Source organism: Python bivittatus, unplaced genomic scaffold (assembly GCF_059951505.1).
Source record: "Python bivittatus isolate LINGU-HERP-01145 unplaced genomic scaffold, Pbiv_v1 ctg000410_np1212, whole genome shotgun sequence".
In the NCBI taxonomy this organism is placed as follows: Eukaryota; Metazoa; Chordata; class Lepidosauria; order Squamata; family Pythonidae; genus Python; species Python bivittatus.
Genome location: NW_028277067.1, coordinates 3,936,435 through 3,954,983, shown reverse-complemented (window position 1 = coordinate 3,954,983; position 18,549 = coordinate 3,936,435). Strand labels below are relative to the sequence as shown.

The 18,549-nt window shown below is 39.6% G+C and overlaps 1 protein-coding gene across 1 annotated transcript in view; it reads left to right on the top strand.

Annotated features, from left to right (window-relative positions):
- SLC4A1 (solute carrier family 4 member 1 (Diego blood group)) overlaps positions 1 to 16,222 on the top strand; it is a 63,904-nt gene extending 47,682 nt beyond the window's left edge. The window contains exons 15-21 of the mRNA XM_007425338.4: positions 2,853 to 3,029; positions 4,575 to 4,664; positions 5,170 to 5,330; positions 5,676 to 5,929; positions 7,125 to 7,294; positions 9,860 to 10,033; positions 13,755 to 16,222. Coding sequence (XP_007425400.2) covers positions 2,853 to 3,029; positions 4,575 to 4,664; positions 5,170 to 5,330; positions 5,676 to 5,929; positions 7,125 to 7,294; positions 9,860 to 10,033; positions 13,755 to 13,835 — 1,107 coding nt within the window. The 3' untranslated portion in view covers positions 13,836 to 16,222. The remainder of the gene's footprint in view (positions 1 to 2,852; positions 3,030 to 4,574; positions 4,665 to 5,169; positions 5,331 to 5,675; positions 5,930 to 7,124; positions 7,295 to 9,859; positions 10,034 to 13,754) is intronic.
- The last annotated feature ends 2,327 nt before the right edge of the window (positions 16,223 to 18,549 follow it).

The window sequence follows — 18,549 nt, the reverse complement described above, 5'->3', positions numbered from 1 at the left end:
CCAAAAAACTGCTCTGCTGAAGTTACTGAAATAGGCATATACAGTATAGCAGTTTTTTTAATGTACTGATTAAATTTGGAAATGTCTATTGGAGCCTTTTATTCAAATTATGCTTCAATACCAACAAACTGTTACACAACTGCTATAGCAACTGCCTCTGTTTCAGTTACACAAAGAACACAGAATAGCCAAAAATCCATCACCATGGGAATCCTCCTACTTCAAGAAGTTATCTCTTGGGGTCTACTTATCCCGATCCTGTTTCCTGTTCTTTAGTAGGTAACTGTCCCTGAGAAAACCTGCCCTGTTAACCCACAACTCCTAAGCTTACTTTGCACAACATGTGCAAATATGTGCAGGATGAAACCACCATCTGCAGGCAGGCCTTGAGCATCCGATTCGTGAAGAGGAGCAGTTTTGCACAGGCAGAGACTGTTGGATGTACAGTGTTTGGGAGAGGCTGCAAGGAGTTAAGGGACCTCCGGAGAAAATGTTCAGGGAAAAATAAGTAGAGAAAGGATTGGGGATGATAAATACCAATGAGGAGTACGATGCCATTTGAAGACCGAAGCAAGGGAAGAACATCTGAAATAGCACACATGCCCACTTTTGCCTGATGCTCTGCTTGCCCCCCCCCCTTTTTTTTCTGCAGCTTTAATTACTTTTGGTGGTTCTGCAAATGCCGCTGCTGCTGCCGTCAAGCTGCCATCTCTCATTGGCTGGTAGCTGGCAAAACACAAGAGTAACTGCCTACATTTCCCTAACTCCTTTGCTTGTTTGCTTGGCTGCTTTATTGTTAAACCCACACATCAATGTTGTACTATTCCATTTTTTGTTTTAAAGAACTCAATCTGTTTGCTAGATACTAGCTCTGTTTAGCATGAACAAACTATGTGCTTGTTCATGCTAAACTATGCATACCCCAGGGAGAACCTAGCCTGTGCAGTTAGTATTTGCTTTCCTGTATTATGCAAAGCTCCAACTTTGGGTTGATTGGATGAATATAGTTAAGCTAACTATGGGTGAGTATAAGAGAAAGGAGGAACTATAGCTAACCATCAATGCTGTGTACTGCCAGCTACCAGGAAATTCATTCCTGCATGAGTCAATCATATTGCAAACCTTTCAGAACAAGTTTCCCACACGCCACTCTTGACAGAAATGGCTACATTAGGGGGAAAAAGAGTTGAATGCATTTCCAGGATAGAATTTCAGGTTCTTTTATATTTAGGAATACCCCCATTTTTCCACAAAGTACACTAGGAGGTAAGTTTAAAGAAGAATGGAATAAACATGATTTATGTAATGTATGGTTTTCTATTTTAGTCAGCCCTTATTCATATCAGGATAAATGCACATAAATGCAGACAAATTACATGTGTTCGTTCCCTTGATGTGACTGATAAAAAATATTAGGAGGAGAAAAAACTTTTACTGGGACCAAGGGAATGCTCCCCCCGCCCCCTTTTTCTAACTTGGCCTGCTCAGTCATACATATGCAAGCCATCGATAGCAAGGAAGCAGTGAAGGATCAGCTCTCTTCATAACATAGATCCCATCACAGAGAAGAAAATATCTGTTTCCAAACCACATTTAATCCGAAATCTCATCCAATAGGACCTTATCCCAGATACCAGTTTCTGGAGAACCCCTTTATTGCCGACTGGATTGAGGTCATAAAACCAAGGATCTGCTTACTGCTGCATCTTGTTCTCAGTAGCGATTGGAGTCCTTGTGGTCAGTCCTGAGCCTCTGTAGTTTTGACCATAAAGCATTTGTTCCTGATCTGGTGCCCTCTGAGTGTGTTTTGACTGGGACTCCCCAGAATTCCTAGCCTCCATGAACTTTGCTCACTGGAAATTATGGGAGTTATAATCCAACATATCTGGAGGTTCTTTCTAGGACCTAAAATCAATGTCAAAAAGTGTTGCCACCGTTCCACTTTTAGCCTCCATGTGGCTTTGAGGATGGACGATTCCTACAGCTGGATAATTTTATCACATCATCACGAGAAGAACAAGTTTTTTGCTACAGTCTTCTGGAGCCATCTTTGTCAACAGATAGTGAAAGCACTTTTCTACATATGGCTGATCAGCCAATTGTGAACATGATGAGACAGAGATCACGTGGTTATTCCTGAGAATCTCATAGTGGAAATACTGCACTGCACTGTTTGGGGATCTGCCACTGAAAAATCTTCAGAAGTTGCAGTTTGTGTAGTAGGCAGCTACCAAAATCAGCTTGATTTCATGTTACCAATTTTACAGGACTGCCACTAACTGCTTGCTTGTTTGCAGGTCCAATTCCCATAGTCCTAGATTTCAAAATCTTACAAGCCTGGGTTGCCAGTGCCTAAAAGTACCTAATCCTATTTCAACCCACCCCTACTTTAAATTATTTGCTGATGGTAACCAGTCCTTCTCCCTGTAGGTGGATGGAAAACAGACAGGAGGCATTTGTTCATCGTGGTAACCTAGTTAAGAAATACAGAGGTGTGCTTGCTACCCTCACTATCTTGTAGAAATCAGCAAAACCTGATCTGCTCCAATCTGTTTTATATATGTTTTATCTGCCGCTTTTAGTTCTTTGTTTTAGGGGGATTGTATTTTTAATTGGTGAGTTGCTATGAACTGTCCTGGAATCATTGTTTATGAAAGGTACTATATAAATATTTGAAATAAATAAAATAGATGTTCATGTGGGTCATTAAAAACTATGTTTGGTAGAGGTGGCTAGGAGCTTCTCTGCCAAATGAAGCAACAAGCTGATGAGCGAAGCTAGGTAATCTTGCTGTCACAAAAGTTCATTTTCCTGCCTGCTCAGCTTTCTAACCTATTTTTCTCCCATTGCAGATTTTTAAAGAGCATCCTCTGAAAGAAGTGTATAAAAACATGACTCTTTCCAAAGATGAAGAACCAAGTGACCCTGTACCCAATACAGCTCTGCTTTCTCTGGTGCTCATGGGAGGAACATTTTTCATTGCTTTCTTCTTGCGCAAGTTCAAAAACAGCAGTTTCTTCCCCGGCAAGGTAAACTGTGCTTAGCACTTGGATGAAATAGAATTTTTGCATACATAAGACTCTTGGAAAAAAGAAGCTGAAATCCTTTGTGCTTGCCCACAGGGGTTTAGTCTGTGTTCCATCCATAGTTGGAATCAACTGCATTATAAATTGAAGCTGTGGGATGCTGGGAGAAAGGTTTTAATTATCAGCTTAATTTACAATTATTATAATAGAAATTCTAAAGTATTTAGAAATTTAATAATCAATGGGGCTGCAATTCACTTAGACCGAAATCCACTTATTTGGAAATACATCTTATTGAATTCAGAGAGGCTTACTACTGAATAAGCATGCCTAGGATTGCATTAATAAGCCACAGAAAAGTTATTTCACTGGGTGACTCTCCCAAGAATAAATAAAAATAGGTTGCCTTTGTGCAAAATTCAAGCCGATGTTTAAAGGGACAACCACAGGATTGGATGGTTTGTAATGAGCATACAAAAATATTTATTGAACATACGGCTCTCAGTTTAAAAATCTACTTACTAATCTAACAAAGGCAGATTTAAAAATTACAGATACATAGGGAAATCTCAGAAATCAAAAAAAGAAAATATATAGACTTTAAACAAAGGGAGGGGACTTCAGTATCCCACAGAGCTCTTTTCTTCTAGTGTCTAGCATTGCAATTCTGTATATAGAATTCACAGGGATTACTTCCAAGGATGTAGATATAGAGGCAGATGCAGATAAATATGGATTAAAAACTTGGAAGTAATCCCTGTAAATTCAGTAAGACTGCTATTCTATCATATTTGCTAATTGGGAAATAAATCTCAGTTAAAATGGCACTTCTGTATAAATGTACACAGAATGTATTGTGCTGCAAGAGAAATAGGACATTTTTTGTATAGAGTACATGTATTGGCTTAAGAAGCAAAATGTACATAAATTGCACAATTTATTATTGACGTATTTCAGATGAAAGTCCCCAATATACAGGGGTCTGTTTCATTATCACCATTTAGGTTTTAAAAAAACAATACATTAGCACAGAGGTAGGAAGTTTGAGGGTATAGCTGAATTACAATTTGCAGATCTCTGACAATTGGTCATGGTAGCTGGGGCTGCTGGGAGGGCCACGGGTTTCAACCCTGCATTATTGCCCAGTCTGTGGTCATTTCCACACTAGCAATTTCTAGCATCCTTTAGAGTAATCAAACCATAATTGTGCCAAAATAATAGTAATGAGGATAAGTTTTATATCATTACAGAGATGACTGAATGACATTGTGAAAGTGCTACAAATTACTAATGGGGAAATTTCCTCTGAGAACAATGCTTTTTTTTTTTTTTTTAAAGTCCCCTGTTTTCAGTATGCATACTGATAGAAAAGACCATGACTTGGATTTTAGAGCAGACTTTCTAATGCATTATTACCTTTTCTTTCAAAGGCCAGTGTAGCGACTGGAGGCTGAGAATCTCTGCTCTATCTTCTGATACATTTCCCCTTCCTCTCCCCTACCTCCCAATCTTCACTGCTAGGTTAACATACTTCTTGCTTTTTGGCAGCTTCGACGGGTGATTGGTGACTTTGGTGTCCCTATTGCCATCCTGATCATGACATTGGCAGATGTTTTTATTAAAGATACCTACACTCAGGTGAACAACTCTTTTACTTCTCAATATTTTATTCCTCCCCCTACTCCTTTCACTTCTAGTCTAGCGGGTTGGAGCATAAATGCCCCTTCTATGCAGAAGGGAAGGGAGATGCTTGTATACAACCCCCCTCTTTGAAGGGTTAACCTGATTGTTTTTCAAGAGAGTTTGCCTAAGAGACTTAAAGTAAAAGGATAGTATGACACCCTGCCCACCATTCCAAATATAGATGCTGGCTGCATTGGCAGTTGAATCTAATTTCAACATTAGAGGTGGAAAAACATTTCATCAGTGGGCAGCAGGCTTGTAGGAAACAGAGAATCAGAAAGATCATGAAATTCACAAAGCCCATCCAATCTTCCCCTTTGGCATCCATCTTCTAAGGGAACTATTTTATTATGTTCAATGTTTAATGACTGGGCTGGTCCTATTTTCCATATCAGGATGAGCAGGATACCAACAGATCTAGAGTCCACTGATTTTTCTCCTCTTCTCTTGCTTCTCTTAGAAATTGAAGGTTCCCAAAGGCCTTCAAGTCTCCAATCCTGAAGAGCGGAATTGGTTTATCCATCCATTAGGAACTGGTTTTCCCATCTGGATGATGTTTGCTGCAGCTTTGCCAGCTGTCCTGGTTTTCATTCTCATCTTCTTAGAGACACAGATCACCACGTAAGAAATTGGGGAAAGATGAAAAATATAAGATGGGATAAAATGAAGATAAATAAGGATTGACCCAGGGATGAAATATGGCAAAAGGGAATATGATAGATAAAAAGAGAAAAGACAGGAAAAGGAAGTCAGGATGCAAGAAATGCCTCGTTGGTTTAGACAAGAAATGGGTGGTTATGTGGTTCCAGTTCTACACTGATTTCATATCAACTCCAGAATAAAATATGTAGATGTATAAGTTTGACAAAGATGTTTTGGTAGATCCTGAAAGTAAAGATATCAGGTATGTAATACAATATTAAAATAGCAAACAAATATTCTATTTTGATTTTGCTGCTGCTTCAGGCTCATTGTAAGCAAACCTGAGAGGAAGATGGTGAAGGGTTCAGGTTTCCATCTTGATCTCCTTCTTATTGTTGGCATGGGAGGTATCGCACCACTTTTGGGCATGCCCTGGCTGAGTGCCACCACAGTGAGGACCGTCACGCATGCTAATGCCCTGACAGTTATGTCCAAGACCACTGTGCCAGGAGAAAAGGCCTACATCCAGGAGGTCAAGGAACAGAGGGTTACCGGCTTCCTGGTGGCTATTCTTGTGGGTGAGTTCTTCTGCAAAAGATTCCATTGATTTATTTTATTTATTTTATTTATTTCAAGTTTTATAAGGCCACCCAACTCAGATAGTGTGACTCTGGGCGGCATACAGCATAAACACACAATAAATCAAAAAGAAGAAAAAACAAATAAACCATCTACAACAGACAGACAATACATAAATATAAACTTTAAAATGTAAATGTAAAATGGCGACCAAACACACAACAAAACAACCACAGGAGGGACTCCCACTCAACCGGCCCCTAATGCCTGTGGAAAGAGTCAGGTCTTAAGGGCTTTCCTAAAGGCAAGAAGAATTGGGGCCTCTTGTATATTGGGGGTGGTAGGAGGTGATTCCATACAGCAGGGGCAATCACAGAAAAGGCACATTTCCTAGGATCCATAAGATGACAAGATTTAAAAGAAAGAACCTGGAGCGTGCCCTCCCTGTGGGAGTGTGTGGGGTGGGCAAATGTTCTTGGGAGAAGGCAGTCCCTCAAGTAACCTTGTCCTACGCCATGTAGGACTTTAAAGGTCATCACCTTGAATGATTGTCAGAGGATTAGCCAGACACAATCTATGTCCTGTTCACTTATAGAGCAGATGTGATAAGAAAAAGTGAGGTGTCTTTTTTTTTTTAACAGTAGATGGTGAATGCAGATAATAAGAGCTGAACGTCCTTCACATTATCTCCCTGGAGTTTATTGTGTTGTTTTAAGCATTTGAAAAGGGCTTAATTGCAGTGGACATGTTGAACTTGCTAGGTTATATGAACTCTGAGAAACTCCCTATTCCCAATTTACCTGTCCCTCCTGTTGCCACAAGAAGTTGTGATCATTTTTTAGAATAGCTAACACAATATGTAACATATTGCTTAACACAATATGTAGAAGGACACCTCTCACATTCAGAGGAAATATATACCTCTGATAAGCCTAAACTGGAGCCTAGTGATCAAGAAGACTGATTACTGACTTTGTGCTCTGCTTGAGAGTGTCTTGTTGTATCCAGCTGATGTGGGTAAGAAGAATGGTAGGCAAGATTGCTTTCATTATCTCTTCTGGCTGGGAAGGAGAATTCTACAGTTTTTCCATTCCAATTGGAGCCAGGCATGTGCACGTATTTAATCTTTAATTAAATTAAAATTTTTAAATTAAATCTCTTTAATCTGCAGCATTGCCTTTTGCTTACCTACAGGCCTCTCCATACTCATGGAACCCATCTTGAAGTTGATTCCACTTGCAGTACTCTTTGGCATCTTCCTTTACATGGGGGTGACATCTCTCAATGGAATTCAACTATATGACCGCATCCTTCTCATGCTGAAGCCACCCAAATACCATCCAGATGTGTCTTATGTTACAAAAGTAAGCATTGGAGGCACAACTAATGCATTTTTTTTTAATTGTGACCTTGACAATTGCTGAAGTGGGGGAAACATAAATCCATGGGTCAAGAACCTTGCTCCCCAAACATTTGTCCCTGATTCTTGTCTATGACTTCCACGTAGAGTGTTGATGTTGCTTCTACCTCCTTGGAAGCCAAGCTGACCTTCTGCATTAGCTGTAGTGCAGATACAAATCTGTTTTGCAATTTGTAATGTTGGAATTCTGCAAAGCTTGAAGGTGAATCCTTTTTCCATTTACAGAAACTCTTGCTTTACCCTGTCTCTTGCCATCTGAACTCAGATTTCATGGTCTTATCAGTAAACTAGATTTTGATCTTCTTGCCTCATTCCACCTCTGGATTCAAGTGGGCTATTCCTCCCTCACTTCCAATACCCATACATACAGAGGCTTTGCATTGAAATCCTACAACCATTGTTGTAGCTGTTGGGAAAAGAGCTTGGCTATAGAATTATGATATCATGCTTTCATCACTGCTTTCAGGGGAAATATATATGCAGGAAGAATATCTTCATGGAGAGACAGTTTGTAAACAGCTAGAAAACTGAACTGAGGGAAAGAATTTATTCCCTCCCCCACTTTTTTGTGATATAGAAGCCCCTTGCTTTTGCTTATTCCAGGAACAGCTGTAGCTCAGGGAACAAAGCAGCAACCAAACATTTTTGCCCTCTCCTATTGAATGGCTGGAAACAGAACTGATTTGCTTACAATGTTCTCTGCTTGTTCTCAGTGTTGCAAATGAATTGGCAAGAATGAGAATGGTCCTATGGCCATTTTCAGAACACTGGAGGGGTTGGGAGAGTAGAACAGGGCCATGTGGAAGTGCCTATAGACAAGTCAAAGACTTAAGTGGAGATGATATACTCCTTTCCGGGCTGGGTTTACTTATCTCACTCAATGAAAGTTTGATTAGAAGTATCACAATGCTTTTATCAAAGTCTTAAGCATATCTGGTCTTCCAGCTCAGAGAGCTACCACTGGAGGATTATGGAACCAGCATTTTCAATTTTCAAAAAAAACCCTAGTTTTAAATTTTTGGTTTCTGCAAATTCAGAACTGTAGTCATTTCAGTTTTTGACAATATGCTAAGCCTGAGCCGTTAAAAGAGCTCAGGGAGGGATGTAAGAGGAATGGCATATGTGCTCTTAAATGTTCTTACATGGACTTCTTTATTAGCATGTTGTGTGAACACCGCTCTAGAATCTGTTTTTAGGGTCAGGGTTCCACTTGACAAATGTAAAATCTGTATAAAGAAAAATGCCTTTGAGAATATGAAAAATATTTTTGCTTCACCAATGAATAAAAGTGCAGCGGATTGTCGCATATTTTGGAATATGGGATTAAGAAGGCCCCTTAACAGCAATAGACAGAGGCAGGTTTGAGCCCCTCAGTTACTACATCTTTGATCATGAGCACAATTTCTTCATGTTTAACTCAAAGCCAAATTAACATACTAAAATTAGAGGCTTAAATCAAACTAGGATTCAGCATGGCTTAGCCTCAGAATCTGTTTTCAGTTCCATCAGTTAGCATTGGTGAAGTCATAATTACAAACAAAAAATGCATCAGAAAATACTGTTGCTTAGTGATATAGAAAAGAGGAGGAAAGAGTTTCCAGAAGAAAGGGTGTGATCACTTTCAGGCAGGCAGAAAGACTAGCATCTCAGCTTAAAAATGAGTGGTTGGGTTCACGTGATATGCTTACCCTGGTTAATTTAGTCATAGTTGAATTAATTGAACCAGCGGAATTAGTTTATGGCTCAGCAGGCTATGTGATGCCAAAACACTGGGCAGAGTAAAACCTCTAGTTAAGTTGACCATGGGACAAGTGTGTCATGGAAATACAGCCACTGAATCATAAACTAACCACAAAGGCATTGTAAGAAGAGAGCTGCGTTAGCCAATGGCAGCAAAAAATCGGAAGACGTCTGGGGGCACCTTTTCTGACTAACAAATTTTATTAAAAAGCCTACTTTTTTTGTGAGCTGCAAAAGCTGCATTTGCACAATACGCTACTGGGCTAATATGCTAAAAAGCGGTTGACTAATTTATGGCTTGGTGTGGTGTTAGATCACAATCATTGAAACACACCAAAATATGACCAGGACTCTCAGTGACTTGACTATGATTCATACCGAGTTATGCTTGGTTTTAACTCTAGCCTGTTGAATAAGCCAAAACAGTCAAATTCAAACCTACATTAAGCCATAAACCACAATGGCTGAATTCACATACTAGACTAAGCCATCATTTGTGCTATCCTTGCTGTTGAAACCTCAGTGACTGAGTTTGCACATAATGGTGTGCCATGTACTATGGTTAACAAACCACAAAACCCACAATGGCTGGACTTACACATTGCATCAAGCAAAAAACCAAAAAATATTATGTCTTTGCACGGTGGGCTATACATACACACATACACGGATTTAGTGCCATTGTCCAACTAACATTGATACTGACGGGTGATGGAGGGAGACAGCTTGCTAACATTGCCAACTATTCCTGTTTCTTTTCATCCCAAAGGTAAAAACCTGGCGTATGCACATCTTCACCCTCACCCAGATGCTCTGCCTAGGATTGCTGTGGGGAGTGAAATCCAGCCCAGCCTCCCTTGCCTTGCCTTTCATACTCATCTTGACTGTTCCTCTTCGACGCTTCCTGCTCCCTGTCATTTTCACAAACCGTGAGCTCCAGTGTGTAAGTATTGTTGTGCTCTCTCTTCTCTCTCAACAATGGGAACTTCTGATGGGGAACATATTTATGTATGTACTGTATGTATTTATTTATTTCAAAGATTCGTATGGCTGCCCATCTTAAAGCACAACTCTGAGTGGCTCACAACAACAATAAAACCACAAAACTATAAAACCATAACTAAAAACCCAGCACCTCAGTCATCCCCCAGGATGCCCCAGCAACCAGCCACAGAGACCATCACTTGCACCAGAAATGACAGAAGCAATAGAGCAACAAACCAAGACTTTTATGATGGTCTTTTGGGAAGATGCTTGCTTAAGAAACTGAGATCTTCCCTTATTAGTCTATGTCACTGTTTCTCAACTTTGGCAACTTCAAGATATGTGGATTTCAACTCCCAGAATTCCCCAGCTAGCATGGAGAATTCTGAGAGTTGAAGTCCACACATCTTGGAGTTGCCAAGGTTGAGAAACACTGGTCTACGTAATTGTTTTCATACCATGTTCCAAGGAACTCTGGGATTCTTTTGAAATCTATTAGGCTTTCTTGAAGCTGAATATCAGTAATGGCAAGCTAACTTCCCTGAGAGAAGTCTTGAGGCTTACCCCCAGTCAGAAAAGAGTACCAAGGGTACACCAGCAATTCATATGGCATAGCAGCATATCCCAGTTTGCCTCTCAAACTTCAGAAATGCAGGGCTGTCCAAAGCAGTTGAATACTGGTGGGTTCAAAGGAAATAGGTCTTCATGCAGTTCATATTTAAAGTTTACAATTTCCTTCCATGAAATGTGGTCACAGCCACCAACTTGAAGAGCTTTAAGAGGGAATTGGCCACATTTATGGATAATAAGGGTTATCAATGGCAGAGTAGATATGCTAGCTACATGCCTCTTCCAGAAAAAGAGGCTGCAGAAACATGGGAGAGGTCACTAGTACGGTGTGTGTGTTGTCTCTCAATTTAACACTTAATACATAGTCAAAGCTTTTTTTGATTAGCATCTGAGATGGAGAGCTTCTCAAAAGGAAGCTTACCATGTAGTCACCCCAGATGGGTTCCTGTGCTTTGCATTGTGTCTTGACAGACACCAGAGGGACAAATAACTATATTGTCAAAGCATGCAAGTTAGGGGACAATCTCACTGAGGTACAGCCACATCCATCTTGCTCACTGCTGCTGCCCAGGTGGGATGGATTTTTTATCTCTGAGAAAGAGGCTTTGAAGAGCAAGAACAATTGATTATGTGTTGGGCACACACAGCTCCTCACCTTGGATGCTTATAGGCATGTATGAATGAGAAAGTCAGGAACAGTATTACCAGAATGCCCAGCCAGTGTTGATGCTTCACCCTTTTCTGCATTTGAAAGGAGGGAGGGAGTTGTAGTGTGGTGGCAACTTATTCTTCTTGCATTTGCTTATTGATCCTGCAAGTTGAAGCTTCTCAGGAGTGTTTGGCCAGAGTGTCTGACCTAGGACACTGGTTGCTATACCTGTACATGAAGATGAGCACAGGTAGTCCTTGCTTACCGACCACAATTGGGGCCAGCAACTCTGTTGCTAAGTGTCGCAGTTGCTAAATGAAAAATCACGTGACCGCACTAGACTTACAATGTCACTTCCACTTCCATCATTAAGTGACTCACTGTGGTCATTAAGTGAGACATCACGTGACCATGACTTGTGGTTTCACTTCTGTGTTCTCCATTAATTCTGCTTGTTGGAAGCCAGTTGTGAAGCTCACAAATGGTGATCATGAGATCATAGGATGCTGCAATAGTTGTAAATGTGCACTGGTTGCGAAGTGCCTGAGTGGCAATCATGTGACTGCAGGACGCTACAACAGCTGTAAATGCAAGGATTGGTCGCAAAGCTTTTTTTCAACTGTTGTAACTTTGAACAGTCACTATACAAGGCAGTCGGCAAGCAAGAACTACCTGTACTATCAGTGGGTCCTGGAGAGTTATAATAATATCATAATGTTATGATTCTCAAGATGCCAGAGCAGTGTTTCTCAACCTCAGCAACTTTAAGATGTGTGAATTTGCTGGCATGCTGGCTAGGGAATTTTGGGAGTTGAAGTCCAATTTTGGGAGCTGAAGTTGCTGAGGTTGAGAAACATTGTGGTAGAGTATTGTATATGTGATGAGTATATGGTGAGTGTGAGAGTATTGTATGGTTGGCGTTTTGTAACAAGGGCTCTCTTCCTTTGGAAAACACTGTTTCCCCACAGTTTCTCAACAATAGCATTCCTTCTTACAAAATCTTTTTCCTATGAGGCATTATAGAACCATGGAAGAAGCAGAGGTCATCATGCTTTTTCCTCCTCCTGAACTTGGTGGAAGAATTTTTTCATGTAGCAATGTGAAGTTATACTATTGGAGTGTTGCTGCAATAAAAATAAAATAAAATACATCATAAATGTGCTCTTCTCCTATGCTGCCATAGTCCCCACAGTTCTTACTATTCTCCTACAGTAGTATTTCCTTTATTGGTACAGGTCTACTAGCAGAATGTTCATAAGCTGTGGGTGTTCCAACAGCATTATCTGTCATTCTGTCTGTCTCCTTTGAATTTTATTGAATTTTAATGCCTCTTAAATAGGGAAATTTGTGTATAAGATTACACCCTTATTTTCCCCCAAATTACTACAATAATGCATACAAAGTGGTCACTGCCTTTGTTAGTCATAGTGGAGTGGCATGATTGAAGAAACATGCTAATATTCATATCTGACAGCTCTAAGGAATTAGATTGGGCTCAAAGCTCCTTTTGCCTCTGGATCCAAAATCTGAGGCACCTGAGAGAATGCAAAGCATTTGCATTATTTTGATCTGTGGTTCTTCAGTACAAGAAGGAAATCTGTGAATTTCTGTGCACTTCGTATCATCCCTAATAATGTTTATAACATATAAAGAAGTTTGTAGGTTTTATATTTGTCTTCCAACCACCTTCTGAGGATGCACCACAACATGAGAAAGTTAAGGAACTATATAGGAGAGTTGAATATATATGGAATTGGTGAAATAACAACACAGATTATGTGCCATGAAGTTGTTGTCAACTCTTAGTGAGCACATGGATGTATTTTCTCCATGACAATCTAAATGCTCAGCAGAACATCATGTGTTTTGTAATTCAGTCCCTGACATCTCCAGCTTAAAAAGAACTCAACAGAGGGGTTGGGAAAGATACCTCTGCCTTTGGTCTTGGAGTGTTGCCATTTTTTTTATTCCTAGTTCCACGTTTAATCTTTGCGTGGAATGTCAGAGGCAGTATTTTACAAAGTAGACAGAACCAGGATGAAGTGGGTGGAGACCATATAAAATCTGAATTTGATTTCATTTGATTTGAAATTAGTTAAAAGTAAAATATAATTAATTAACTGCAGTTATCACTATATTCCTCATATAGTTGATATTTTTCATTTCATTTTTCAGTATTTTCATTGCCAGCAACTTTTGGAGGACTACTGAGAGCCACATCCAAAGCTTGGAGAGAGCAGGTCTTACAAACCTAGTGCTAAAGATTGCCTACCCATGGAGTTGATAGTACTAGCTAGCTTATTAACTATATGATTCTATATAAGGTAGCTTCAGGTGTAATGATTATTCAAATCCACTTAATCCTTGGCAAATGAAAAGATCAAGATTTCCCAGGCTTAAGAATAGCACTCTGTTTTCTGAGCCATGCTTAGTTTCTAAATGTATTCTTATTTCCTTCCAGTTGGACGCTGATGATGCTGAGGTGACTTTTGATGAGGCAGAAGGCCAAGATGTCTATGATGAAGTCCAGATGCCTGTTTGAGCACCCAGGGTGCTGCTGCTGTAATTAGGCAAATGAGGAACCAAAAATTATTTCCAAAAACATTGGACAACATCAGAATCTGGAGGAAGATATCCCTATATCTATATGAATCAGAGTATATATATATATTAATTTCACATTGCCAAACATTCCAGTGGCGTAAATATACATGATTGTCAACACATGGATCCTGTAGGATTTAAGTAACATATTCTTCTTCCAGATAATTATAGTTCTATAGTAAATCTTAACATTTCTTTCTTAAGATTTAGGAAATAGATATATTTTCCCAGAAGGGGAGGAAAATACCAAGATATGCACGGATTGTTGAAGACATGAGACATGTCAACAGTGGACTCCATTTTTAATACAGCCTGTAACCCAGTTGCTTCTCTTCTGTGTGTGTGTTTGTGTATTTGTGTGTGAAGCTTTATCAGTTGGACATAGAGGAATCAACCTACTCTTCTTCCAAGATAAGAAGCATTTTTGTCACTCACATTGCTAGACCATGTACACCAATGTACGTATGTCTGTAGACATTTTATGAAAGAAATGCTGAACATCCAACACTATTCTCAGAATTGATGGACCATCTAATGCTGGAGTGAAATGAAGCTAAGAAGAAAGAGTGATAAGCTTTTTCTTGGCCACTGGAATTGCAGAATGGGAAAAAGATGGACCATGCAAATGAGGCACAGAACAAAGAAGAAACACACTCAGGGTGCCATCTTGGCAATGGAGAGAAGCAACAAGCATAACCTCAGGACAGAAACCAGGAGTGGAAGTGGCAGAACCATCAAGTTTCAAGGATCAAGAATGCTTGTTGGCTATGAAATGCTGTCAGATGAATCAAATCCATCATAGCCTGGGAGGAGGGGATAACACATTCTAAAAATTGGCTTCCGTGGAAAGCTTGTCATCTTTTCCTTTGAAGCTGGATTTTATTTTTTGTGAGTTCATCCTACTACCTTCCCCACTGGCACTTGAACTATGATAATATGATGAAGACATCGTCCAAATGATATCCAAGTACAATTCTGCCTTGGTTACTTCTGTTGCTTGCTTGTTCTTGTAGTTAGTTTTTAACAAATGCTACTGCTTTTTTCCCTAAGCTGGCATCTATCCAAACTCCTAGCTGAGAAAATATGCCACTTGACAGAAAATTAGCGTATCCCAGATTATAATAACTAGAGCTGTATAGCTGAAAGTGCAGGCATAAGCTACTATCTGGTGCATATTGACATCCTGAGACTCTTAGCTTCCAATTAAATAGCAATATTTTTAGTCCTCATGGAGCAGAAAAATCTTGTAAATCTCACCAGTCTGTCCCTCCCCTTGCTTATTAACCATTCTGAAGTATCCAAGAAGCCAAGCTAAGCTGATGTCTGCAAACAGGCTTAATTTACACAAAAGACTGTTATTGCAAAATAGGGATTTAATTGTTGCACACCTTACTTTAAAGATATTTCACACGTGTCAATCTCACAGTGCTTTTATACAACAATATACAACTTTATCCCTCTCCCACCTCAAGTCTCTGCACCAGGTGTGGTTAGCAGCTCTGAATCAAGCTCTGAGTCCACATTAACTCTCATTTGGCCAAGCTTTCTTCAAATGGTCTTTGACAATCCACTTTTTCTTTCTCAGTAACTGCCTGTGTTGCCCACTGAAAGTTTGTCTCATTTTTTTTTTCACCTGATTTTTTTTTTCCTTGGGAAGTGGCACTGAATATAGGAGCTATATTAATGCAGCAGGTTCCCCTTCCTGCTTATGATGCTTGAAAATATTTGTCATGGTGGTATGAATGCAATACTGGTAGTAGTCATTTCAGCAATATTATTATTTGTTATTTCCTAAAAAAGAATAAAGGTGCTAAAGCTCAACAATATCTGGAATCCTTCGATTTGCCAATGCCTGCTTTCTAATCCCAGGCATGCATGGGCTACCATGGTGTTGCAGTATGAATGAAAACTTTCTGTGCGTGCCTAAGATGCTTTCTCTTTATTATTTTACATTATCCAGAATTGAATCCTGGCTCTAATGAAGCACTGCTTAACATAAGTTTGATTAGCAGCAGGACTGGGGGAAAAAGAAACGGTAATATTTCCTCATGCGATGCATAAACAATTTACGGAACTTATTGTCCCATGTTGTAATGATGGACATTAGCTTCTGTCACTTTAAATAAGGAATTTGATATGTTAAAGATGACTAGATCAGTATGTGTTAGTCATGACAGCCAAATGGAACTTCCTTCTTCAGAGGTATTATGCCAGATTATGAGCATAAACTAATGAGATGACCACTGTTATTGTGTCCTTCATGAGAGCTTCTCAGTTTGTGACTTCTGTTAAAAGGCAAAAAAAATAAATAAATTGGGACCCACAGTCTGATCCATTGAGGTTCTTATGTCCTTTTATTAAAGGAGAAAGGAACACAAAAAATGTATTCAGCCTTGGAGTCTTGGGTTCAGACCCTCTTCCTGATAAAATTCACCACAATAATTTCAGTTTGTATTAGCTGAAAGACAGTATCCATTTTATATTAATTGAAAACATGAAGTCCAGGGATTCTTATTCTACATTAATCATGTAGTATCATTTGCATTGCCATTTATGCAGATAGGGGTCTAGTTAGACTGCTAATTCTTTATTAGCAGTGGAACAGATACAAGCTCAACAGCTAAACATGGTGTGCTACAACAGGGCAAATTGGACCTGCAGATAACTGGTATACCAGTTTTTTATTATTCATTCATTAGACTCTTCTGGGAGTGCAAAATGATGTGCATAATACTCCCTCTGCTATATTTCTGCACAGCCACAATCTTGTGATGTGAGATGGGATGAGAAATAGTGGCTGACCAAAAGTCATCCTGTAAGTTTTCATAACCAAGGATGGCTTTCAACACAGCCCTAATCCAACCCCTTAATCCAGTGTTTCTCAACCTTGGCAACTTTAAGATGAGTGGACTTCAACTCCCAGAATTCCCCAGCCAGCATGGCTGGCTGGGGAATTCTGGGAGTTGAAGTCCACTCATCTTAAAGTTGCTAAGGTTGAGAAACACTGCCTTAATCGTACCCCACTGGCTCTCAGTTATCAACATGCTATAGGCTCCCTTCCCCTCCCCCAAGTTGGATTCCTAGTTATAAGTAATGTTATACACATTTTAAATTAGTGAGAAAGGGCTTTTATAATTTATTAAAAATCATGTTTAATGTTTCATTTGCTTTGCTTTCTCTGCTGTATCCGATATTTTTTTTAAACAAAGGCAGCAAGATTACACTTATATTTTGCAAACAAGATCTTGGGATAGTGTGCTGCATTTACTTTATGTGATCTTACTCTGACTTAGTATAATTAAGCCAATATTATTGCAATGATTTTCTTGTTTTGAGCAACACCAAAAGCAATAAACCTATTTTTAAGAAAAACAATAAATAAGCTGTTCAGTGTATTTGCAATCCAAAATCGCATAGTACTTCACCTATGGATAACACTTGAAAGAAGTACAATTCTGTATCATTTAGTGCACCTCTCAAGGCCTTCTCTATGGAGATTGGTTAATGTTTTTCCAACAGATTGGTGAGATAAAAGCCTTGTTTCTATTTCTAGTGCTAAACAAAGTTTTACAGTTCATCAAAACAAAGCTAGAAGGGAGCGAGGAATTGCACCACACGAAAACCTAAATCTCAGAAATTACAGCTGGCCCTGATTCTTCATATGCAATTGTTGCTATTAATGGGAAGGGGGGGAGGAGTACTAGTAATAATATTTATATACATGAGCATTAATCACCTAAGTACACATTCTCATCAGTGATATATTTACAGAACTACTGAACCCACAGTGAAAAGAGAAGAATCTGAAGGTTGTTTTTTTTTGCAGGATAAATTAAAATATGGGGGAAATGCTAATAGATGTATTACTTGCTTCCCCATCCAATCTGACTTATTTGATTAATGACATAATAGACATACATTTTAATTTAGTGTATTATAATGTTTGGCATACTTAAGAAATTTGCAATGAAATCCTGTATATTTGCAGGACCGCCTCTTCCCCATTGTTTTTGCCCACCCAACCAGGTCTAGCAGGGAGGGCATGCTCCAGGTCCCTTTCATCAAATAATTCCGTCTTGTTGGACCCAAGTCATGTCATCTCTATGGCTGCATCTGCCTTGTGGAACAGCATCCCCCCAGAGATCTGGATGGCTCTGATTAGGTCTTCGTAAGGCTCTGAAGACCTGGCTCTTCCTGTAATGGTATGCAGGAAAGACCCTGGAAGACTGGGCCAGTCACATAAGAGACTGCATAGCCCGCAGCTGGATAGTGGGAGGGGCAAGAGGCTCAGAAGAGACCCTAGTTTTCCTCAGGCCCAACAGGATCAAACTGTTCCCAGAAAACTGGGCACGTCCACTCCCCAGGCATCTCCAAAGGACCTGCACCACGCTTGGCCTCCAACTGGGAACAAATCCAAATGATTTTATCCACCAGATGTGGAGAAATAAGAACAGAGAAATAATGATGTTTCGCCGCTCTTATCGCCAAATGAGCAAAGCAGTGTGGAGCAAGGTTTTTTGACAATGCTCCCCTTTTATTCATGCAAACCTGATCAAGTTTTTAAAAATGATGAAGCCTCTCTAAGTAGCTCAGGACTCCCCTGACAGTTTCAACCCACAGTTGGAAAACCCTTGTTGTGGATGGTTATTCAA